Below are 26,036 nucleotides of genomic sequence, written 5' to 3'. Positions count from 1 at the left end.
GAAGAAGCATTAATGTTGCATGTTTTTGTTTTATGCAGTAACTTTCTCTGCTTTGTACATGCCTTTTAACTGAAACATGTAGGCAGCCCCCTCCCTGTAGGGCTCAATGTAGAGAGATTGTTAAGTCGTATACACTGTGACCTTGGATGTCTCTCTGTAAAATTTGTAACGAGAAAGAAAACAAGAAAAATGTGCTTGGGGATTAGCGGGAGTTGAAATGTTCAAAGACTGGCTGGACATTGTGGAGGCTGGAGAGAGACTCCTACAGTCTGTGAAGAGGCAAAAAGGAAAGTATTGTTGTTTGGCTGCGCTCCCTGTCCTGGTGCCGACATCTCCACACTGATTCTGACTTTGCTGGTTCAGAAACCTCAAAGCTTAAGGTCAACGTTCTAATATATTTATATTTTCTGTTAATGTAGGAAAGCAGTTCTAATCTAGTTTATATTATGATAAGTGCTGAACTCTCTGCTCTCTGTAAAACCTAATTTACTCAACCTGACAGAAATAAGAAGTTGCATAAACAAGCCTAACTTGTGCCCTCATAAATCACACTCCCTGGAAATGGTAAAACATTTACACTGTTACTAAATGTCATTACCAAAGACAGTCACGCCTAACTTCCCATATCTCCACGTAGCATTACTCATATCAGTGCTGCTGAAAAACAGAGACGGACATATCTCACCAGCTAAGTGCAGTACACTTTGCTCTCTCCGCTATCCACAAACTCTTTCTGTTTTGTTTTTCCAGTTCAGGACATCTTTGAGCGATGTTTGACAAGCAGCACTACGAGAGTCCACCTGTCTACAGTCCTCCCTTCAGCTCGCCATCCAACAATGGCTTTGGCCCTCCAGGCAGCTTCAATGCCCCTCAGAGCGATTACAATGCATACCCACCTCCCCCGGGATCGTACTACATTGAGGACAAACCGCAGCACTTCTACAAATGGCTGTCTCCTCCGGGGATCATCAAGGCCATGATGGCTACGGTGATCGTGTTGTGTGTGGCGATATTTGCCTGCGTGGCCTCCACTCTCATGTGGGACATGCAGTATGGAATGGGCATGGGAATGGGAATGGGCTATGGCGGTGGCAGTGGTTACGGTGGCGGCGGATACGGTGGCGGCAGCTACGGCTCAGGATTCGGTGGTTATGGAGGAAGCTACGGAGGAGGCTATGGAGGAGGCTACGGCAACAGTGGCTCCTACGTCTCACCGTACTCAGCCAAAACCGCCATGATTGCCATGGCAGCCATCAACTTCATAGGGGCACTGGCCTTCTTCATTACCAGCTTCTCTAAATCCAACATGGTCCGCTGTAGGAAGTTCTTTCTGGCCCTCATGATAGCCAGCATCATTATGGCTGTCCTGCAGGTAAGACTCACATTTTATAGTAAAACATAAAACAGGACACCGGTGATGAATGATTCATTTGAAGCACAAGATGTATCCGTAGAGGGAACAAGGGAGCCAAATATTACAGAAATCACAATTTAAGTAGAACATAGATAACTTTAAAACAGATGGAAGACTCATCAAAAAAGTGCCGGGCAAGAGATTTACTACAGTTATAGTTGGTACAATTTTGCTTTCTGATTTTCCTAAACCAATAATATCCAGAGCTTAACACTTTGTCTTTTATTCTCAAGAATAAGGACATTGTTTGTCATAGATTTTGCAGCTCCTATTATTAAATCAAAGTCTTTACTTTTAGTTTGTGTTCATGTCATACACACCCAGCCCACAGTGGCTTAGAATACACCAAAGATCGTATACTGGACTTATGCTGTGGTGTGTAACAACGGTTTAAAGTTGAAACTGCTGCACAAACTTCATACCCAGAAAAACAAAATATATTGTTTCTCCGCTCATAAGGTTTATGGCAAATATCCATAACTACTCCTGAGATAAAACAGGTTAAGTGTTTTATCATTATCCAGCAACAAGACACTAAGATGCAGGGCAATATACTCAAGTCATTGCTGTAAGGGACAAGAATGCTCAAACTGAAATTCATTTTCAATCTTACCTGAGTCATGCACAGAGATTGTTGACCTCTGTTTAGATTATGCTGCCTGATTCTACATCAGCAATTTCCTGCTGCAGTATCCCACATTCATGTCTAATATTTGGAAGTTCCCTTCTCACATCCCATCTAACAGTGAAAACACACATCTCTGTCATGAACGCTATTTAAATGTGCATGTTTTAAAATTAAAAATTAAACGGCACCAGTCTGGGATCCAATCTGTTATTATTTATTTCTACTGTCTTAAATAGTTTGTTTTCTTAAACCTATAAAGGTGTTACAGTTTATCTGTGCTCATTGTTATCGATCACTGTTTGTTCCAGGGCATCATCAGCATCGTCTACATCGTTGGGGTGAACCCCATGGCCCAGGGCTCCTCCAGTATGATGTACAATCCCATGCTAATGATGTGCCAGAACCTCTACCAGACCAGCTACTCACAGATGGGAGGAGTCGGAGGCTTCCCCATTTACAACCAGTATCTCTACCATTACTGCTTTGTTGACCCACAGGAGGTGTGTAGATATTAAGTAGAAATCAACAGTTGAGTCAGTATTTGATATAACTCTCTTGAGGATCAATTCAAGTAGATGTATAATTCTATTTATAACATGATTTTAAATTGATTGGGCTAGAGTTGTAACTGTAGTAGCTTATTTGGAAGGTTTTTTTAAATTGGATGAGCGGTGAAGGCCACAACATATATTTTTAACTAATTATTTTCTCTGAACTACAGCCCAAAACACAAATATGTTCTATATACAGTGATATAAAACAAAGACAAGCAGCAAATCCTCACATTTTTGGAGCTGTAACCAGTAAATGTTTGGCGTTGTTTATTATTAGATTATTATTTAATTATCAGATTTTTTGTTGTTGTTGATGATTAGGTTTGTTTTCATAAAATTAATGTGATTGAAATGCTTTGTGTTGTGAGATAAATCTGGACTCATAAAGCATATTCACATATTATCAGTCCTGTACTGTTGTGTAATATGTTATCATTTGTTACAGTTTCTGGGTACACAGAGCAACAAAATGTGATATTTTCGCTGAATGAAGTCACGTGTTTATTTGTGTACGTTGAGTACCAGGATAAAGCAGCTTTATCTTACAGCTTATCTCCTTGAGAACGTTCCAGATTTTATTCTCATATTCTTGCTTTTCTAGGGAGTTGCCATGGTGTGTGGATTCCTGGTTGTCGTTGCCTTCGGTGTTGCGGCTTTCTTTGCTCACCGAACAAGAGGGAAGATCTGGCGCTACGGGAAACCAAATATCTACTGGGAAGAGCCTCTTGTTGGCGGGAAGGCCTCAGAGGGCAGAGACGTAGAAGAATGGGTAAGAGACAACAGGATGGTAGTCACAGGTTAATAGGATTTACATGGGATTTACAAAGAAAAATCACATTTCCGACCCTAACTGACCCTGAGTTTGGGCACGCACAGCTTGCAGTCAAATGAACAGGGTCACAGAGGTTTAAATCCAGCCTAAGGAAAGTTGATGGAATACAATGTTCACAGACGGATTTGATAAGAGGATGAAACAAGATAACATCTTGCGTTGGGGTCACACCAGCTCAAATCGGGCTTTTTTTCAGGTTCCGTCTTATATTTTTCCCAAATTCCGTGTTTTCCATTTGGATTGTTCTGAATTCTACAATACAAGCTCATTTTGTCAGCAGAAGGAGTGTCTAATCATGTAGTGGATGAATAAAATGTAAAAAAATTCCATAATTCAATATTTAAAATGTAATGAATATCAATCATTTTGATGTAACACAATATTGCACTCTTTTTATTTAGTAATCAATACAGTTATAAAACAATGCGCACACGCTACCACCACAAATACAATCCAATCCTGTAGGAAACAGTGATTCTGTACCTACGCTGAAGTTGTACTTACGCTGATGTAAAGTAAGTAAAGAAGGTTGGTCGCCAGTGAGGTATTCCTCCTGCTTAAGTAGTCATCAGTTATAAAGATAGGTTAGAGACTGGCGGTGATGCAGTAATATAAAGCAGTGACTTTGCACATTACCAAAGTTGGGTTTGTCACTTGTTATGCTATGTGACACAATATGTCCAGATGTTGTTCACCACTTCAAAATCTCTCATATGTTTTCATTGTTTGAGTTAGAAGTCATATACAGATCTTTATGAGTTTATTGGATCCAGCAGGGAAATTTTCACACTACCGTAACAGTGTTTCCTCTGACTGAGTCACTTTGTTCAGGGTCAGTAACTGTTTGCTCATGGTCTACTACCTGGTTTCACTCTGAATAATCATTAACCACCTGAGAAGATGATAAGCAAGCAGGCGGTTTCTAGAGAGACGGCCTTCGGGTTTTTAAATGTCAACATCGCACTAGTCACATGAGACCTGAGCTATGGGTTAATTATTGACTCGACCTGCCACTTTTCAAATGATGCCTGTTTTATACAGTGAATGACAATAAGTTAACATCAAAAGCTCTGTACATTCAGTTTTTTTTTATTGTTCTGTATCTTAAAACTAGGTCTGTAGAATATTTCCGCTCTGTTTCTAAAAACTGTAGTCAGCATCCTCCCCAACACATGATGTCCACATCCAATGTTTGCTTTAACACAGGGGAGTGTCAGGAACACAAATCAATACATGCAGACACATGGAATATTGTACATGAATGACAATTGCAAGTGAAAGAAATACAAATACATAGAAAAAAGCTAAATTTCTGAAAGGAAAAAAAACAAATAAACAAAACTAAATGTTGCTAGGAGTCCTTTACGCCCCATCCACCCATTAATTTGCCCGTGCTAACTGATAGTGATACGTCTAGCATCCAAACCTTATTTAAATGGTGTGCTAATTGTTTTATTTTAGTAAGGGGTTGACAGGTACACTCCAAAGACTTAGAAGTACCAGCTTAGCTCTAATATTTGATCAAATTAGTCAATGAAGTGCGTAGAAAGTGCTGCCGGTCACACTTTATCTCGTGCACTAAACAGACATGGTGTTTTGTTGGATTATATAGAGCTGTTTGTTTTTAAGAGTGGTCGTCTTTGCCTAGAACATGGATACATGCACACGGAGGCGTACAGGCAGAGCAGAGTAGATGAGTCAAGCCTAGAGTGAATACTATGACGAGCACTAGTGTCTGACACTGATGTCATCGGACTTCATGGTGGATACAGTAATGGAGTGTGACACTGCTGCTGCATTTAAAAGTTTCACAAATCTTGATATTTGATGTTAATATTGCTTTAAGAAAGAGTAAGAGATATTTTGTTTATTATAAAGGGTGGTGGAAAGGGCAAAGAGTTTCCAAGGAAGATGAATCTTAGAATATGTGATTGTTATTGAAGGTCTGATGACTTTATTATTAATAGTTACTTATTTTATCTTTGGAAAAACCTCAATAAACTGGGTATCTTAGTGTGGTAGAATTGAACTCATATTTCCAATGTTCCTGCAGTTATTTATTTTCTATATTGCTGCGCTACCTGCAGTCTGTATCTGTGCCACAAAATGAGTCATCGGGCTTGTTTGACTCCTTTAAACACAAGGCCAGTGACAGTCTGAGGCTGTGGTTGGTTTGAGATTGTACCCATCTCTGTTGCTGAGCTCAGGGAGGCCTGGCATGCTCTGATGACCTCACACACTGGCCTCATTCAGCTGCTGCATTGTGTCTGCTGCATGAGGTCATCAGAGTCGGTCTCTGCAGGGCTGTGTGTGTGCTGGAAACATTGAAGAGCTGCACAGCTGAGAGGGAAAGCATCCTAGGCTGGTTTCATAGACGCTGTTTAAACATCCATAATAGAGAGTGAGTGTTGTTAGAAGCAAAAGTATAACATTGTTAAAACATTATACTGTGTAGACATTAAAGGTGCAATGTGTAATACCTGGCCACGTGCTCCAAACAAATGAGGGGCATGCATTTCACCTCTTTTACTAGTTCCATACAACCTACATTTACAGTCATCAGTTTAAAAAAAAAAAAAAAGTTCAGGGCCAACTGATAATTTACAGCTGTGCAAGAAAAGGCAAAAGTCTACCAAACTCTGAGAACCCGTCAAAATAACACTGCTATCTTATAACCTTCACGTGTGGCGTCGGCCTACAGTTCAGGTTAGCCATCTTTGTATTTACTGTGCCACTAAATGCTGGCTGTACGGTCAGTGGACGTTTTGAGAGTTGGTTTAGTGGATTAAATCCAAAGTGGCAGAAACGGGGAAACAACTCGTATTTTTGTCCCACCACCAGGAGACTACCTTCTGAAGGGGCTAAATGAAAATACGAGTAGTTTTCTCCTTTCTCCCACTTTGGATTTAATCCAATACACAAATGTACACCGAACCTGTAGCTTCAACGTGATTAACATGCCTTTGGTGCAGTTCTACGTCCTCGTCCTCTCACGTTGGACGGAGGGCAGATTGAACACTACAGCGTCTCACCATCGCTTCTCGAGGTGCAAGTAGTATGACAAGACAGGACCGGCCGGGGCTAGCTGGTTAGCGTGCTCATTTCAGTAGATATCTCTGCAACACAGTACATAGGCATCTTTGACATCATGTTAAAATTGTTACTTCTTCATATTCTGTTGATAACGTTAGTTCATTCTTTGTTTCATGTTTTGAGCTACATTTCTGGCCAGATCTTCCACACATTGCACCTTTAAACAAGTTAGAATAATATTGTATTGGGAAACAAGATGTTGCTGCACCCTGAATAACAAAGATTTTGTAAATATTTCTTCCAAAGTGGAATCCCTGGTCTCACTTGAAAAAAGGCTTTTTGTTATTGACATCTCTTAAAGGAAGAGTACTGTAGAGTGTAGAACAATATCTAAATGTGATTAGTTTGACCAGTTGTCCATTCAATGAATGAGGTTTTTAGTTTTGAAGACCTGATGATTTATTTTTATTTTCAAAATGAATTCCCGACGTAATTGACCTGCGTATCTACAGCTAAAGTTGTCCTTCCAGATGATGCAGTGCAAAGTCGATGGTGGCTCTTGTGATTTGAAAATTGCAACATTAATTATATTTTCTCTTTTAAATATGTCAATCGCTGCTACTAAATATAACTTGCTGTGAATACATTCACAATTTGGTAAAGCACATCACTGCAATTAAGAGTGTTTTTTTAATTTTCAATTCATTTCGACCCTTTTCCGTCATGAGTCTCCGTGCCACTGCTCTGCTTCTCCTTCTCCTTTTATCACACATGCACTCTTCCCTCACTTTGCATGTCGCTGTGCTTTGCTTTGCTCCTTCTCTCATCAACATCCACAGCTTCGTCTCGCTGCCTCACTCGGTCTCTCTCCATCTTTCACTTCATGCTTTTCTTCACCAGGTCCAGGACTCTCAGACATTCTTACTTTGCGTACACACTGTGCTCACAGCCCAGCAGCCGCTGTGCTGCACACTGAGAGTGCATTGTTGGGATTCTTACATGTAGTTAAGTCTTCAAATAGGATTCTCCTGCAGCTGCAAGAAGGGCAAGTCTCCCCCAGCCGAGCACTCCACCCACCATGGTTATTGTTTCTTGGGGGCTAGGCTGATGCTCCTGTACTGTGAGGAATTTAAGAGATCGCTCAGTAATATACCACCCCAAGTAAGCAGGAGGGTGAATGTTTTTTTTTAGGGTTATATAAAGTTGGGGAATCGTACGTTCTCACTTCTAAGCAGGACTGGTACAGGAATTATTAATGTCTTCTTGTGCAGGTGCAGAAGGTGTTAGATGTCTTATTTCAGAGGAACATTCCTCACGATGCTCTGCTTTTGATGTTTTTCCAGCCCCAACCATTTTCAGTGCTATTTAGTGTACAAAGTCAGATGCCATGTGCCTGCTTAATTTAAAACCCGCCTCATATCCTCCTTGTGGTATTACATTTGAAAAACAACCAAAGGGCCTCTGCTAAAGCCAGTTAGTCCTCCACGTAGCAGAGAAACAGTAAGACTTGTTTAAAGTTTAGACTTAAATGTTTTGTGTAGAGCTTGTGTAAAAGATATCTAATGATTGATACGTTTACTGGAACCAGTGGGGGAAACAGTAACCACCCCTGAGGCCTTCATTGTGAGGAATTCCCTCATGCAGGCTCTCTGAACTCACAGGAAGGACTTGAAAATACAGATTAAGGGGAATTTATTTACGTGACAGACCTTTTGTTTGAAGACAGAAAGGGGGAACACATCCGTTCCAGGTGTTCATGAAGACATAAGACAATAGAAAGAAGTAAAGCTGAAATTATTGTCAGATATTTTCTGTGTATATATTATATCCTCACTTATGACCACTCTTTTTAGGTTATAGGGCTTTTAGAAAGAAACTTGATGAAATGCTGTAAACAAGAGACCATCAATGGTTAAGTCAGCCTTTGCTTTTGTTGTCTTGACCTTTTCAAGCGCGGTGAACCAAACAGATAACCCTCATTGGAGGAGTTGGCCTGTGCTGTCCAATTACACGTCTGACTGTTCTTTCAAGGAGAAAAATAACGGTTTCTTTAACAGGATGCCAGTCAGAAAATGAGCCTGTAGCCAGTTCTTTGTGAGCGCTTTAGGTGTTTGTTTGTGTTTGCTGAGTCTGTTCCTTCCTGCCTGCTATAGGTGAACAATGTGGAGGAAAGCCGCAGTGTTCAAGACGCCCCCACCCTGCTGGTGTCAGAGAAGGGAGCCGGGCTGCTCAACGCCTCAGTGAACAGTGTCATCTCCTACCCCCCGCCCAAGGTGGACAGCAGCTCCTACAATGAGGACACCAACGACAACAAAGAGTGGGTGACCTGTATTCTCAGACCCCTTGTCCGCTCAGATTATAGAATTATACATACAAATCAGATGAAGCTTATTTTGGCTAATATAAGCCCCAGACTTCCAAGATGAGTCGTCGAAAATATGTTTGTTTTACAGGAAGACAGATATATAACATATAGATAAATAGATAGATAGATAGATAGATAGATAGATAGATAGATAGATAGATAGATAGATAGATAGATAGATAGATAGATAGATAGATTGATTCCACACAAACAATGAACCTCCAAACATGTGACTACACAAGCGATATGTAATCACTGCTCTGTTTTAAAGCCCATGAAAACATATTGCCCTCTGTGGAGCTATGTGTGTGACCTTTGAGCCCTTGTTGGATTAACTTTTCCCTGTTTTTTTTTCTCATGCTCATTGAAATCTCTGATGAAGGGAAAAGGCAGGATGTTGGTGATTGAATGTATTTGCTTTTCTTTAATGCTGGAAATGATTTGTCATGCACCTTGTTTTTGTTTGCATTAGTGTTCTCAGGACTGCAGTGTGTTTGACTAAAAGTGCATTGCTCCTCACGGTTACTTAACATCTCAGTACCTTTTGAAAAAACAAGCCGAGCTCGTATTCAGAAATATGCTCTGACTGACCGGATTAAGGTGAATTGCACTGTTAATGTTCAACACTAAAACCAAATAATCCAATTTTACGAAGCAGGATTTAGATTTGGTTCAAAGTACAGAATATTATTGTTTTGACGATTTCCTCTCTCATAGAGTAAACAGCTGGCGTTTTCATAAGCAGAAGAATGTCGGAGTGCTCTATTGTTGACAGCCTTTTTTTCAAAGAAGTTGTAATATGTGCACTGCTGGAATTGGTTCCTCTACAAATCCCTCCGAGACAAAATTGAGCATGTTTCCTCCTTCCCGTTATTAAAGTGCTGTCACTGAGTCAAAGTGTAGGGGGTAAGAAACAATCATCATCAGTGGGTCAAAGTGTTTACCTTCCTCCACATGTTATCTGTCTGGGCCATATAAGTTAATATTTGTTTTCTTTAGACACTGCCTCACATATTTAAGTTCTTGGTGTTATTTGGGTCATGATTGCTTTATTTGTTCTATGTGGTCAAGAGCACGATGTCCACTGGGAATGGGGTGATTTCAGTAACCTCTTTAAGGTTCTATTTTTAATAATATCTCTCCAACTAAATTGTGGTCTTAGTGTAATGCTATTTCCCTGAAAAATACTTTTTCATTAGTGGTTCCAGTGGGAAGGCAGTCATTACAGAATTGTTGTTCATTTTGATGTTGCTGTCCTGCAGGTACTCAGATAGGACCACCAGCAGACCGTCAGAAGCCTTCTCCCATGGTGGAAGAACCAGCTCCAGCCCGTCAGAGGAGACTGGCGGCGGTCGCAAACCCTCTGCCAACAGGGGCAAGAGACGCAGACGTAACCCTGAGCTGGACGAGTCTCAGTATGAGACAGAGTACACCACAGGAGGAGAGACCGGCAATGAACTTGACGGAGAAGAGTGGGAGAAGTAAGAATGTACTATTGTATCTCCCTGCAGCTCATACTTTGTCTGGATTAAAAATGGAAATGTTATTATCTTGGAACAAAGAATGTTGATTGCAGTCTCTCCCTTAGGACCAGACCCAAATTCTTTGATTCAGATGAACAACTGTAAGCTCAGAAAATCAAGCTCACATTAGAGTGACATGATTTACAGGAGCATGCAGCTGGAACATCTTTTGGATAGAAGTACAGAATAGTAAATAAACAGATGCTTAAACGGCAAAGCTTGGAAAAGGCTTCAGGCTGTACGCGCTTCTCTCTGTCCAGGAGGGGAGTTAATCCTCTGAGGCATTCAAGTTCACATGGGCTGTACTCAGGAATAATGAGAATTGGGCCAAAGGTACAAAACATGGTCGTCATTGTAGTTTATGAGAAAGCAGTTTTATTTGGCTGTTGTTCGATCCACCCATACTAACACAGCATTATTGAAACCAGCACCTACACTGTTACTCATTAACCAGTGCACTGCATTCCTGTGCTTCAGTAGTAAACTTGATGACCTCAGTAAAGGTTGTAAGGTATGACGTTCTTGTGCAAAAAGTGTTTTTAAGTCTTTCTGATGCTGAATTCTCTCCATCTTCTCCTCCTCCTCCTCCTCCAGTACGTACCCAGATATAACATCTGATGCTCAGCGTCAAGACTATAAGAGAGAGTTTGATGTCGACCTCAGGGAATACAAGCGCCTGTGTACTGAGATGGACGACATTAATGACCAGTTGAACAGAGTCAGCCGGCAGCTGGACACCATGGATGACACCTCTGCCAAATACCAGGTCAGATATATGCCGTGCTCAGCTCCTAAACTCAGGAAAAAGGAATGTATGAGTCAGGAATGCAATACGCAATATTATCTCAAAAAGCCACGTGAATTAAGAAATGTTATTCTTGTTTATGCCAAAACAAGCTTCTATTTCCTAACAATTGACAAAAATTAAGGTTATCATTTTGCCGTTTGCAGTTGTAATATGCTGAAATCTGTTCCACACTCCTAGTATCAGTTTTGGGTTCATGCTGCGTCCTTCTTTTTTATAAACTTAATTTGTAATGTTTTATGAGCCACCCACCCCTTTGTGTTAAGGGGCCTCAAAGCAAGAATTCTACATTAATAATAAAGAGTAAAAATATATTAATTGTTGAGTAATGCAATCGTAATCCTTGCAATGCTGATTAGCCTGAAATCAAACTGCCACTTCAACAGTTCACAATTAGGCAGAAATGTACTGAATGTGCTGAATATTTACGAATTGTTAAAGTACATTTTTTTTAAATGCACCCACAACGTTTAGCATTTTCATGATTCTCAGTTGAGTCACTGCACTGATGAGTCAACCAGATATCATATCTGACATATTTGACTTTGTCTTGGGTTGTGGTTGGAACATCTCAGTCCTCTATCGCCTCTTTCCTGACACTATTATGTACGCCAGTGGTCACCAACCTTTTTAAGCCCAAGATCCCTGACCTCTGCCTTGGTGACCGGCAAGATCTACTTATTGAGGTGTTGAGAGAAAAAGACTGTCCAGACTGTACTTACAACTTGAGGCTTTTTATTTGGCCTAATTATAATTGAATGAAATCAAACACTTTGGTCCAGCTTTCAAATTGATGTGACCAAGAACACACTAAATGACTTCATTTCAGTGCAACATAAAAAGGAAATTATTTGTTAACCGCACACAATATGAACAAGAAAAAACACATTTGCAATGAGCAGGCTGGATGAACGACCAATATTAACTGTTGTATTTATCAACTGACGTTACAACACAACACTGACACAATTCTCAGTCAGTGCAACTAATGTAAGTGCAGTTCAGCTCTGTGTCCCATCACAATGCCATCAGAAGTCATGTGACTCAAGTCAGTGTGATGGCTGTGACTGAACACAGTCTGTGAGTGCCTTGTAGTTCGGCTCATAAGCACAGACAGCCAGTCTGAGGCAGTCTGTGAGGTGTCTGTCTCCTTACCTCCTCATCCCTCACTCCCTACCCTGGTGTTCTCATGTTTCCTTACCTCCTCATCCCTCACTCCCTAACTGTCCGTGCTGGATCTGTCCCCGTTGTTTTAAAAAGCTAACTAAGTTGTTAGCATGACTGCATCCAGCTAGCCAAACCTGTCTGGCACAGCTAGTAGAGAAGCTTTATGTTCTGCTTCTCTTTCCCGCTAGTCTGCTGTCTGATTGTGAGGTCAGGCTGATCTGGGATCAGCTCTTTAACTGCAGAATCTCCGCCAAACGTCTCCTCTCAAACGGGTCTTGGAGGAGCAGTGCTCGCGCTGGCGCTAATGCTCGCCCGTCGAGACTTCTCCTGACGAGAACGCGCAGCTTGGGGCCAGATCATTTTGGCCCCACTCTGAATCTATTTGAGGACGCTGATTGGCTAAATTGTATGTCACTCATTTATATCTTTAATCAGCAATTGGCTAAACTGCTTCATAGACCCGCCTCGGTGGGGCCCACCAGTTGCGCGTTCTGAGACGTGCACACAAGCGGAGATGATGAGCAGACAGCCTGCAGACAAAATCCCCTTCAAAATAAAAGCACAGGATTTTTTTTTCTTTAAATGTATTTTTATTTTATTTTGGAGAGCGACAGGGAAAGTCTCCGAGATCGACCTGTCGATCGCGATCGACGGGTTGGCGACAACTGATGTACGCCATTGAAGAGATGCAAGTATACATTGCAAAGACTTAGATAGACACACAAAGACTAAAATCCCTGATCATCAAGGTCCTGAGTGCACAAAACGGATTCTTCTAAGATTCAGTTTGTATGTGAGATCACAACAAATGTTTCTTCCTCATTTTCCCACAGGCTGTAGCAGAGGAATATAATCAGTTGAAGGATCTGAAGCAGGTGAGCAAACATCTCTGATGATACTTCATATAAACTAAACACCATAAAGACTTTATTCAAAATATATTGCAGTTATTTGTGGAAGCGTTAAGTTATTAACATCCAGCTACAAAATGTCACCTCATTTAGATTTCATCGTGTTCTTTTGTACATAAAACTTTTTCTCTGAACATTTTCCTTGACAGTTTATCATGGAGCTTTTATAACTCTTTCTTTAGAGCAGAAGAGCTAACATTCTCATTCTCTAGCATTATTGGATAACTCATGCATTTCTGCGCTGTTTTGTATTATGAAATGACTCATCTAGTGTTCTCTCTGCTCTGTAGACATCCGACTACAGGTCTAAGAAGAAAGAGTGTCGCATGCTGAGACACAAGCTGTTCCACCTCAAACGCATCGTGAAGGACTACGACAAGAACCACTGATGAACCCACTGAGTCCTGACACTCAGCTCTGTGGTCCTCACAGCAAACACTCACAGACACACAGGCCAAGATACACTCCAAAATACTACAAAGACTGTGACATGCCAAGACCAAAGTTACCTGTACAGAATCAACACACTCTGGATAACAGCCCACAAACACACACACACACACATAGGGAACATCAGTTATGAATAAATAACTACTTTTTTTTTTTTAAGAAAATGGAAGCAGGGCGCTCGGCTGTAGCCACTTCCACAGCAAACACTGCCTTTTCTCTAACAATTCAGCATCATTGTTTGCAGTGTTCAGTCACTTGTGCGGCTCAGAGGGTGTGGTTTTGAGAAATGTCATTAAAAATGTACCTGACCTTCAGTCACCTGTGATAACACTGTGCTAGGTTTCTGTGGCTCTGTTTGCTCTCCAACTTGTCTTTGTTTTATCTCCACAGATAAGAGGTGGAACAGTATTGTAGAGAACGTAGTAATGGGGGAGACGGGTTGCTAGGATTGTTTTGCGAGCAAATCTTTGTCACATATGAACTTTAGTTGTGCTTTTTCTCATCTTCTGCGTTAGTGTTCGTGACTAATTTTAACGTCAGTAAAGTTGAAACTGCTCTCTGCCGGGACCACGTGTTTTTATGGCTTTTCTTTTTTTTTTTAAACCAATATTTTTATATTGATTGTCATTGATGCAGTGAGACCAAAAAGGGGACAAAGTCGCCATTGAGATATGTGAGACATCGTTGTTTCATAAATGCTTTTAATGAATATTGTTCATACTACGTACCAAGAACAAATTTACAATATATGTTTATTAGATTCAGCAGATATCTTAGTTCTGTTTTTTGCACCTACTAAAGACTCATTGTGGTTGATTTTTGATCATTCAAAATGTGCTTAAGCTATGCAAATGAGTAAACAAAAATCCTGACTACTTTATCTTATATTTTTTATCATGCAAGCTCCTCAACAAACTGGAAAACACTGTTTCTTTCACTGTCTATAAGCTACGCTCATCTTTTCATTTGATTCTTTGCCAATGAAAAACGATCATCTGTTAATTCCATGTGTGGTCATTTTTGTATTAATCCATTTCTTGTGCAAAGTGTTAGGATCTAGTGGATGTTATAATGTGTTAATTATTCAGACACACTTCATTTCTCATGCATTTGTATTTTTACCAAGAACAATGTTGTCATTTTACAAACCATTTGCGAGCCATTTATTTTTGTACGAATTTATTTTCTTCGATGCTATTATAAGACCATTTTTTGTAACTGTATACTTCCAGAAGGTATGATGTCTAAAAAGTACTGAGTTCAATAATAATAAAAAAATCTAATTCTCTTATAATTAGATAAACCTGTCTCTTATTTTTTCACGTCTTCCATGTTTTGCTGACCCTGCTGATAGCTGCAGCTTTGTGCATCTGCAGTGAGCGTCCAGCAGGGAGAGCAGGATGACTTCAGGGAACCACGATCCAATCACTGTCAGCTCAAGGTAAGCTGTTGCTGCCCTCTTTTGGTAAACTACTTTTTAAAACCAATTTACTATACTGGAGCTGTTCAGCACCAGTATCTGCAGTTTCACAGATAGTACACATAAAGAACAACATTTTTATTTTCTACTTGAGTAACTAACGAAATGCTACAAAACACAAATTAACCTTCAGTTTTGCTTCTTGTGTGTTTGTGTAATCTGTACTCTTTCCAGATTTCAATGGTGGTTCAAAGGTTCATGTTCATCTGCTGGTAACAACTGAAGTTTCTCGACAGCCTCCTGGATTCATTTTCTTCATTTATATTTACAATCGCCATAATTGTCATTCAATCATTCTGTACACACGACATCTGTTAAATTTCCGTCTGTCCTGGAAGAGGATCCTTCCTCTGTTCCTCTTCCTGAAGTTTCTTCATTTTTATCCAAGTTAAAGGTTTTTTTGGAGACTTTTTCTTTTTCCAAAGTGAGTGTCTCAGGACAGAGGGTGTTGTATGCTGTACTGATTTTAAAGTATACTTTGAGGCAAATTTGTGATATTGAGCTGTATAAATTAAATCAACTTGACATTTTCAATGCAAATGTGTATGCCCAATATCAAGAATAGAGCTGCAATTCACAAGTATTTTCATGATCAAATAACCTCATTTGTTTGTCATTAATTGATTAATGATTTAAATCTATAAATTGTCACCAATCGTGAAAAAGAAAAAGGTAAAGGTGTCATTTTAAAATTGTTTGACCAACAGTCCAAAACATATTCAATTAATAACGAATCATTAATATGAAGCACAGCAAAGCAGAATATTCTGACATTTTGAAACTGGTCAAATATTCAGCAATTTTACTTGATTGGGCGAATTAAATAAGTGTTATTGTTTCAGCTCCAAACAGGAACCTTGACATTAAAATGACTGGCAAAGTGTCTCTGATTTTGACAGATGTGTGCAGTGCCTTAATGTCTCAGAGACATAAGTCATCCACAGAGAGTATGTACATTCTTTTTTTATTTCTCGTATGAACTTCTTTTGCATTTTTTTTGCAAGAAACATGCTTCTTTATAAAGCAAAGCTACACAGTCAAATCACTATCCTTATATTCCAACAAATAACACAAAGTGATTCAAGAACAGTATCAGTATCATTGTTGTCTTTTTTATGGGAAATACAAAAGAGTTTTACCAAAAACACGTTTTTCCCCACATTGTCTTTTCTTTCAGTCAGTTAATTTGGCAAGAAAAACATTTGTCACATTGACTGTCGCTGGTCACACTTCATGGCAATAACACTCATGAATGTGACTGCATAGTACCCTTTTATCTCAGTACCAACAAACACCATAAACTTTACAACACTTACAACACTAGGAGTACCTTGCACAAGCATAATGATCTGAAAGTGACCTCTGTCCACTTTAGCCTGTGCTATAACACACTATTTTTCAAAGGGGACCATGAATCTGAAAGAAAATGAAAATGAACAACCTCTACTTTAATAGAAGTAAAGGACACAAGTCGCGTTAGGTGTCCTCTTACATTTCAAAATATATTCAAATATATTGGACAGACAGGCCTACAGGGGAATATGAGTGTTTAAGGTTTCTGTGATAAAAACACCTTGATCCCTTTATATTTATCTTTAGCACATCAATGTACAATCTGTCACTGATGTATACAACATGAGGTAATAATGTTTGAGAGGGATGTGACTGAGGAGCCAGGTGTGTTTGAGTACATTCACCACTTCCTGTTGCAAGAACATTATTGTATAATATACTATATTAAAGGAATAGCTCTAACATTTTGTGAAGTACGGTTATTTACTTTCTTGCAGAGAGTACAGTAAGTGTGAAGCTAGAACCGGTAGCTGGCTAGTTTAGCTTAGCATAAAGACTGGAAACGGACAATTATATTTAATTAGTTGAATCAGTACAAAAAACAATGCGTAAAAAGGACAACATGCTGTTTTACGGGGGGTAATTGCCTATAGCTGTTGCAACCAGTGGAGACTCCAGAAAGTTACTGGTCCCGGACCAAGCAATAGTCCAGCACACAACCCCGTAAAACATGTTGTTTTTCCACCTCAGTTTTTGTACGGATTAAACAAAGAATAGTGTGTTAATTGGAGAGCATTACAGGTGTTGGCGGATCGATTTTTTTACTTTTGAACAAAGCCAGGCTAGCTGTTTCCCCCTGTTCCCAGTCTTTATGCTAAGCTAAGCTAACCGGCTGCTGGCTGTAGCTTCATATTTACTGTACAGATGAGTATACTTCTCATCTAACTCTGCAACAAAGTAAATTGGCGTATTTACCAAAATGTTGAACTTTTCCTTTAGGTACACAACATAAAAATGTCTTGTATATAAAGTACGTCATATAGTATAATATGCAATACAATGCCCATGCCTCTTTGATTTAATGCTGTACATGGTGATGCTTTTCAGTTTTCACACAAATATATTTGGTAACAAAGTCTGAGATTTCATTCCACAAATGAAACGTGACACAATTTAGGTCTCATCTAAACAACATGTCCCAGATAATAAAGCTCTGCCTGTAAAAGTGCCACTGCTGTGGCTTCATTTTAAACAAAGCAGAGGGAAAACACATAGAGCTTGGGTTCAAACTGAGTCACATTAGGGATGATATGGGAGGAGGTAGTACAGGCACATGGCCTCATATAAGAGTCTGATGTTTAATTAAAGCCCTGTGTTTCTCTCCAGTATCAGACAGAGAGAGATCAGATGGAGGTCAGAGCAAAACTGATAAGTGCTGCAAACATACATACATATATATATGTGTGTGTGTATATATATATATATATATATATATATATATATATATATATATATCAGTTTGTATTCATAACATTCAGTTTGTACCGGATATGTAATCTTTGTGAGCTCTGATTCAACCCAATCTGATCTCAGTCTGCCTTACTCTGGAGTCAGCTGGCTTCACTGTCCCGGGACGTAGGGCCAGCTGATGGAGCTCCCCGACAGCTGCATGTCTCGGATCAGCGTCTCGATGGGTGTCTTGCCCACTAGCCGCATGAAGAAGAGTTGGGAGATGAGGTTGGCCGGCACGGAGCGCAGAGCCGGCAGGCGCAGCAGCAAGCGGCCAAAGCGCTGAGGCTGGTTGGGGTACTGCAACCTCTCGTACTCTGTTAGGGCCACCTGGGCCTTCTCCTGTAGGGAGTCCACATGGGCTGGGTCTGTCAGACCACATGCATCTGTCAGGCAAAGAAACACAAGATTATCACCATTTGATTTTTCTGATTTTTGGTCCCTTTAAGGAATAGTTCTGAATTTTGGGGAAAATATGCTGAATTGCTTTCTTGCGGAAAGTTTGAGAAGATCTAACCCTCTGATAACCCACAGCTCGTCTTTGTTATACTTCATTTTTATCAAGATTAGACAAGCAAGATATAACACGTTTCCAGTCTCTATGCTAAGCTAACTGGCAACTGGCTGTAGCTTCATATTCAAAGGACATCGAAGTGGTACCAACCTTCGCATATAACTCTTGGAAAGAAAGTGAATAAGTGTATGTCAAACTATTCCTTTAAAGGAAATTGTCTCTCTTTTGGTCCTCCTTCAGTGAGGTCAGAGGTCACATCCAGTCAAGTCAAAGGAGCCCACGTCAAACTGGGCCCTGCCTAATACATCATACGGACAGGTTTTTTTTGGTATTCTATAAAGACACTTGGGATCAGCTTACAGCAAAGACCTCCAGTTACAGGAGCTTTAATCACCCAGATAGCCTAACAAAACCAGACTTACCAGGTGAAAAGAGTGCAATGGCCTTGAGGCAGCTGTACTCGGCTGAGTCCACCTGCAGCCTGTTCAGCTTGTCCACCTGGTCTTGGAAAACCCTAACCTGGTCCATGAAGGACACCACACGCTCAGCAGACATGGGAGACGAGTGGAACCCGGCAGCTGCCAGCAGAGGAGCCATGTGTAGAGGCAGGGCAGACTGAGCTGCGTTCAGGATGAAGAGCTCGCTCCAGCTCAGCCTCAGCAGCGCCACCTGTAGAGATGAAAGAAAGGGTGAGTCCCAGCAGGCATTCAGACTTTGTCATAGTAGGAAAAGCACAGGTCTTACTAACACAATGGCTCTCTTGTATTCAAGTATCTCAGTGAGTAATGACTGTTTAAAAGTGCCCCAGTATGCCAATGAGCCTAAAGCTGCTAAATGGAACTCAGCCATGAATAATTGCATTATTTACATCTGTGCTTTTCCTCTTGTGTCAAAAAAAGGGCTATGTGGAGGTCAGGACCAACAAAGGTAAATCATATAAAGGTAAATCTGAGGGGCCACATGTCGAGTAAAGGGATAAGACGGAATAAAATCAATGTTTAGGTGTCAAGCAGAACGGAAGTTTTTCACAGTGAGCTTCAATATTTGCATATGAATTTTAAAATAGACTCCGTGAGGTGGTTAAAAAAAACGAAACAAAAAACAGACAGGAAAAGAAAACAAGTCACAAGGTACTCTATGTCTTGACTCGCCTGCTCTGAGACTGGAAGTTCTGGGAAGTATGGGATGTTTCTGGCCCACTCGATGGTGCTGAAGAGGAGCCGGGCAGCCAGCTCACAGATGCTGTCGATACCCATGACGGAAGCTCCGCTGGCAGATGCCTGCATCTGGGCCTGACTGTACGGGTTCACGTAGCGGCTGCTGGGGTACGGCTCGGCTCGGAGGAGCTGGGAGATGAGCTCTGACACCGGCTGCCCATTGAAATAATCCGCCCCAATGGGACCTGGCCCTGCACCTCCAACCCCACCAGCCAGGGAGATGGGACTGATACCTGAGTGAGATGGAGGGATTCGTCCTCTCTGGACTGCTGCAAAAAGACAGACAGCAGAATGAGGATCTGAACACCCTAGTGGAGGTGTGTGTGTGTGCTCTCTGAGAAACAGATCCTTGTCCCGTTTGTCTCATTCACTCAGTAAATTACAGTTTTTAGTTTGAATTTTAATTTGAAGGTTGTAGAAAATGGATTTACATTTCTAAAGTAACATAATTGAAAGTGTCAGTCCAACTCGTCATATTGTCGCTGTTCTGTGAAAACCTTGTGTAAAAAAAACTTGTCAGCTGTCTGACAACGTTTTAAATGGTATATAAAGCTTAAGAGGTAGATACATGTTCTCAACCCATAACTGTTTCCTTCAATGTTTCTAAAAAACATATATTATTTGGCTTTCTTTGGACAGCGACAATATGTCCAAAGTGTAGATGTTTAGTCCAGCAAATATCTTGTAATAAAACGAAATAATGTTTTCATCAACAACCTTTTAACAATGTAATTATGAGACATCGATTGCAGTCTAATACGGAGAGTGCTGCTCCTATTTGTAGTCCTTAGTGATTATAATGTAAGACCTACACCTTGATGTGAGCGCTCTGTCTGAGGTTAATGGAGAGCTGCCCTCTCTGCACCACACTTTAAAGAACACCACTGGCTGTTTTAAATATGAGTGAATCGGCTGTAGTTTCAAAGGCCGAAATCTCACTTAAAGCAGCGAGCGTGTGCTTCCCTGTCTGGGTTAAAGGTGAAACAGACGTTCCCATCTAATGTGGAAACAGTGCAGTCTGCGTCATGGGCCATGGTCAGCGCGGTTCATTAATAACCAGGCTCAATATAACCCCTGTCAGACTGTCACCTCACTGCACATTATGTATGGCACAGCGGCTCGTGGTGTCCTCTGACACAAACTGAAATACAAGTAAGGTTATGGGGAACTGGAATACAATTACAAATGCTTTTGAAATAGTTTGTGATGTGATAATGAGGGTAAGAGTGCTGGTATGAAAATAAATTACACCAGGGGAAATGGGAATCATCAGCCTTGCAGAAATTAAGCAAATTATCCATTAAATGGATATATATACATATAGACACATGCTGTAAAGAGACTCAGACGTCTTAATGTTTTGAGTGAACTTGTCAACTTCGAGCTCCGGGTTGACAACGTGCTTTGGTTGATACTATAAATATTGTGCTTGGATCACTGGCAAATGTCAGTGTCTGTTTCTGTCGAAATCAGCATGTTTGTATGTGTGTTTCTAGGTATTTGTGCTTTGCTGAAGGCTGTTTGCACATGAATCATGTGTTGGTATGTAAAAGGAGAAGGTATGATTGGTTTGAACCTCAGTGCTAGAAAGGGGCTTCGTACATACAGGACTGTCTCAGAAAATTAGAATATTGTGATAATCCCCATACGTGTGATTTAGTTTACTGAACCAAGCTGAGTGTTTTTCAAGGCTCAGGAAACCCTTGCAGGTGTTTCGAGTTAATTAGACGATTCAAGTGATTAGTTGAATACCCTACTAGTATACTTTTTCATGATATTCTAATATTTAGAGATAGGATATTTGAGTTTTCTTAAGCTGTAAGCCATAATCAGCAATATTAAAAGAATAAAAGGCTTGCAATATTTCAGTTGATTTGTAATGAATCCAGAATGCATGACATTTTTGTTTTTTTAATTGCATTACACAAAATAAACAACTTTATCACAATATTCTAATTTTCTGAGACAGTCCTGTATACTTAAGTACAATTTTGAAGTATTTGTACTTTGCTTGACTTCCATTTTATGCTACTTTATACATCTATTCCGTTTAATTTCAGGGGGAAATGTGGTATTTTTCTTTTTGCACTACACTACATTCATTTGACAGCTGCAGCTACTTTGAAGATTGAGATATTATATAAATAACATATATGACTGTATTATAAAATATGATTAAATACAAGTTTAAACTAACCAACAGCATATAAAATGCATCAAATTGGCTCCATCTCGCCCAGCTCCAAAATTAGAATGCTATTATAATAATAATAATAATAATAATAATACATGTTTACCTACAAAGCAAGTAGCTTACTTTTAATACTTTTAGTGCAATTTGCTGATCAGTAAAATGTTGAAAGCAGAACTTTAACCTTTAAAGAAGGATTTTTCAACTTTTACTTGAATTTACTGATTTGTTTGGCTACTTGGAGGCAGCGCAACAAGCTGTAAACATAACACTAACACACAGTATTATCACATTTTAAGTTGATATGGCAAACATGCTATCCAGCAGTTGCTTATTTACACATCCAGCGGTTAAGGAGCAACATTGGTGTTCTATTTGAGTTAAGTCCAATATTCACTCTCTTTCAGCTCTGTTTTTGGTCTCCACCAACTCCTGAGGGAAATATCTGTCTTTTAGCTGCTAAATGCTATGTTCACTATATTCACTAACTGTGTCTGTCTGCTGTTTGATGCTTGACAGGCAGTGTACATTAGGTTCATCTGGGCTTTCTGTTGCTTCTGGAAACACTGCTAATGAGAGCGAACCAAAACAGTAAAGTTGATGAGCTGAAAAATGCTAAAATGGTCCTTAGAGCTGATGGGCGGGGAACCAGGTGATAATTCCCATTGGGTTTTCACCATGTCACACATAGTCAGTAAATCAATTGTTAATGCAAAAATAACAATTAGTGCAGCTTTAAGTAAAGGATCGTCCACCTCTGTGAAACCTAAACGTACAACAATAACCTCACTCTTAGATTTTTCACCTCTTGCTATAAAAAAAATGTTAAAAAAATTTAAAAAACTCATTCACGTGTCTACTAATCCTAAAATAAACACATTTTAACCTGCTGTGCAATGGATGACAGAGCTTTGATACCTTCTTTGCGCATTCCTACACGGAAACATTTCTTCAGACGACAGTATTGGCACTGGTTGCGGTGATGCTGGTCGATTTGGCATTCTCGATTTGATCTGAACAACGGAAACAAATGATGAAACACTTAGTATAGAGCAAAAAGAATGATAGTCACGGTTAACACCATGATAGTAAGATGCTTTAAGTGAGTTTCTAATAATTAAAGAAGTTTATATTAACATCTTTGTCTTCCCCCTTTCTCTCCCTCTCCCCCCCTCATTGACCCCTATGGTGAGTGAACTATGTGAGCACTGCGAGGTTGAAAAGCTGGCTGTGACCTTTGTAAATCATAGGCCTTACCCGCCCTCGGTTTGCCTTTTACACGAGAACGAGGTCTGCCAACATTTCACCGGGAGCGTTTTTCAGACGTGACAAACTGACTGGAAAGACACCTTCCACTCGGCGTTGCATTATTATTATTATGTGGAAGAAACAACGACATTCAGAGGCTGAGAGTAGTCTTAGTAAGAGCAGAGAATTAAGTTGCAACATTGGGTTCCTGTGGTGAAGAATAATGGAAATGTTGACCTTCTGAGGCAATCCATCCTCACATGACTGACCTTCAGGGCTTTCATTTGTTTTATTTTTTTCCCCATAAGCCTGTGTGTGAGACCTACTCAAGGCTGGAGCACATCACTCTGAGTGATGTCTTGAGAAACGGACTAATCTGCTGTGTCTATTCATAAATGTGAATGTCGAAAAAAAAAACCCCGGTACATTTAGCTCCCACCCCACATTTAGCATTTAAAAGCAGTATATAAACATTTACTAAATGGTTTATAAAACACTATAATGTTGTTGTATGCAAATATATGGACATTTTAAGTGTTTATTGATAAAGATTATTAGTCATCAATTATATCTTCTCCTAATATTTTATATTATTACGATATTGTTGCTTATTATTTGTTAATACCCTAACCTCCAATTAAACAGGAGGAGCTATAGTTGACAAATACATTAATAACATTAATAACTACCATTATAGTGTGTTATTAACGATTTGTGTTCCCAAAAGTGTTAGCAAAAGAGACACTGTAGTCATACAAGAAGAGCAAGCAACATAAATTGAATATGTCTCCTTTAACTCTATACTGTTCAAACTATAAACAACACAAGACAGCACTTTGAATCTCCCAGCAGCCCTCACCTGCAGGAATAGTTGAGGTTTCTTCTGATGCTCCTCTTAAAGAAGCTCTTGCAGCCCTCGCAGGTGAACACACCATAGTGCTTTCCACTGGACTTGTCCCCGCACACCACACAGTCCACCACGCAGGCCTTGTCCTCGTCCCCGACGTCTACGTCGCTGCTCCCGGCCTGAGGCGAGCCCTCCTCTTCCTCCCTCCTCAGGTAAGCCTTCTCCCCCAGTCCGTTAGTGTCCCCGTTGGGGTTGCCCCATCCCCCGCTCACCATGGCCATATTCTCTGAGACACGCAGCCCTGTGAGTGGATCATACACAGACCTGCCCCGTCCCCCAGCCTCCGACTACCCTTTAAGTCTAAAAACTGATCCCAGACAAGAAAACAGCTCCAGACTTTTATTAAAGTCCAAGAAGATCTAGAAGTGGGATAAAAAAGTTGTCCCGGACTCTCCCGTGTTGACCTTTCTTCCCTTTGCCGTCTGGTTGTAATGACCTGGAGGTCCTTCCCAGTGCTGTTTTCTCTCTGGCTCTTCTTTAATCCCTCTGCTCTGTTCTTGTCTTTCACCCTTGTGTTCTCTGTCCTGACCTTCGATCAATGGCTCCCGAGGTCTGAGAAAACTTCAGACACACATTGAGTGGTTCAGAGTTCAGGCAGGAGAAAAGGGTGCAGCCTTGCTCTTTTCACTGGAAACAATAAATTACACTTTGACTCTGTCTCTCTTTCTCCTTCCCTCCCACTTTCTCTCTACGTCCCCCCCCCCCCCCCCCCCCCCACACCCTCACCCCCGGAAGAAGTAAAAAAAAAAAAAAACACCTTACCTATCCCTAAGCATAGTAATATGGAACAAAACAGAGTCGCACTCTCAATGAAAAAGCGGCTCTGCCCCTCTCTCAGTGCTCGACTTTCTCCCAAAAGGACAAGAAAGTGGGAGGAAAATAAAACGCCGCTCTCCTTCAGGCAGGGTTAAACTGCCCTGCCCTCTCCTCCAACTTATAAACTAGTCCAACCAGTTCCTGCCGTGCAGAAGTGTTATCTGCTGATCTCAGGCAGTTCTAGTCCAGACGCACTCTTGACTTGTCTGAGCTGTTATAGAAGCAGAGGTGATCTTGATGAAGATAATATTTCGCTCTGGAAATGCAAAGTCCCAAAGGAAAAAAAAAAAAGACTTGACCACAAAGCCTCATCAGCTTTTATATAAGTATTTTGGCCAGGAACACCTCTCTGCCCGATAAATAGCCAAAAAGATCCAACTGAAACTGATTCCACACTTGATGATTGATATTCGAATGAGAAGTGGCGAGAAAGACAATACACTCCTTTCACTCGTGGAATGATGTCTTTGTGGTCTCTGCAGCTACAAAGTTCATCAAATATGTCCTCCTCTTCTGTGTCTGTGGTGAGAATGATGTTTTCTTGTGGCTCCCCCACCTCTTCAGAGTCTGTCGCGTCAGAGGCTCGAGTGTCACAGAAAAAACAAACAACAACAAGCCAAAACAAAAAGCAGAGTTGAGAAACCTCCTCCTCTCTCAAAGCTCCACAAAGTGTTGTCTCCTGTTTTGTCGGTGCTTGTCCATCCAGCAGTCACAACCAGAGGCCAGAACCTCTGCACATTCCCTGTCAGCAAGTCAGGGTTTACTGTTGCACTATTTACTATTCTACCCGTCCTTTTTTTTCTTTTCCGCCCGTCTTTCTGCTGGCCCCGGCAGGAATAAATTAGTCAAACAAGCGCAGGAAAACCCCGGTCATGGACCTTTTTAGTGAAAGCCAGACGCTGCAGTAGAGAGCAGCCCTGAGATAGCCTCCTCTCCTGCTCCTCTCAATCCCCTCTCTGTGTCTCTGCCTCGCTCCCTCCTTTAGGGAGAGTGAGCGTGTGTCTGTGTGCTGAGGGATTTGACACTGCTATTCAAGCCCTGCCGTTGCCATGGCACTGGATGCCTTATAAGGCCAGCGGAGTCAAAGAGCACCGAGTGGGCTGCAGCCACACTCACACACACACACACACTAACACACACACTAACACACACATTGAAAGAATGCCTGGCTGCCTGACT

General features: G+C 40.7%; 2 protein-coding genes across 2 annotated transcripts; one reads left to right on the top strand and one right to left on the bottom strand.

Moving 5' to 3' along the window:
* Positions 1 to 730: 730 nt before the first annotated feature.
* Positions 731 to 14,965, top strand: LOC306694613 (occludin). The gene is made up of 8 exons (XM_079157531.1): positions 731 to 1,372; positions 2,351 to 2,542; positions 3,198 to 3,365; positions 8,615 to 8,778; positions 10,089 to 10,307; positions 10,944 to 11,115; positions 13,155 to 13,196; positions 13,523 to 14,965. The coding sequence occupies exons 1-8, from the start codon at positions 770 to 772 to the stop codon at positions 13,619 to 13,621; spliced, it is 1,659 nt and encodes a 552-aa protein (XP_079013657.1). The 5' UTR covers positions 731 to 769; the 3' UTR covers positions 13,622 to 14,965.
* Positions 14,966 to 16,137: 1,172 nt separating this feature from the next.
* LOC306695005 (nuclear receptor subfamily 2 group F member 6-like) lies at positions 16,138 to 24,714 on the bottom strand. Its single transcript, XM_079158097.1, has 5 exons — positions 23,994 to 24,714; positions 22,805 to 22,899; positions 19,630 to 19,964; positions 18,901 to 19,147; positions 16,138 to 18,350 (listed from the first exon to the last, which is right to left on the bottom strand). Exons 1-5 carry the CDS (start codon positions 24,260 to 24,262, stop codon positions 18,076 to 18,078), a joined length of 1,221 nt encoding a protein of 406 aa, XP_079014223.1. The 5' UTR covers positions 24,263 to 24,714; the 3' UTR covers positions 16,138 to 18,075.
* Between the last annotated feature and the right edge of the window lie 1,322 nt (positions 24,715 to 26,036).

The sequence above is a fragment of the Pholis gunnellus genome, assembly GCF_910591455.1.
Source record: "Pholis gunnellus genome assembly, chromosome: 4".
Classification (NCBI taxonomy): domain Eukaryota; kingdom Metazoa; phylum Chordata; class Actinopteri; order Perciformes; family Pholidae; genus Pholis; species Pholis gunnellus.
This window is presented reverse-complemented; position numbering and strand designations above follow the sequence as displayed.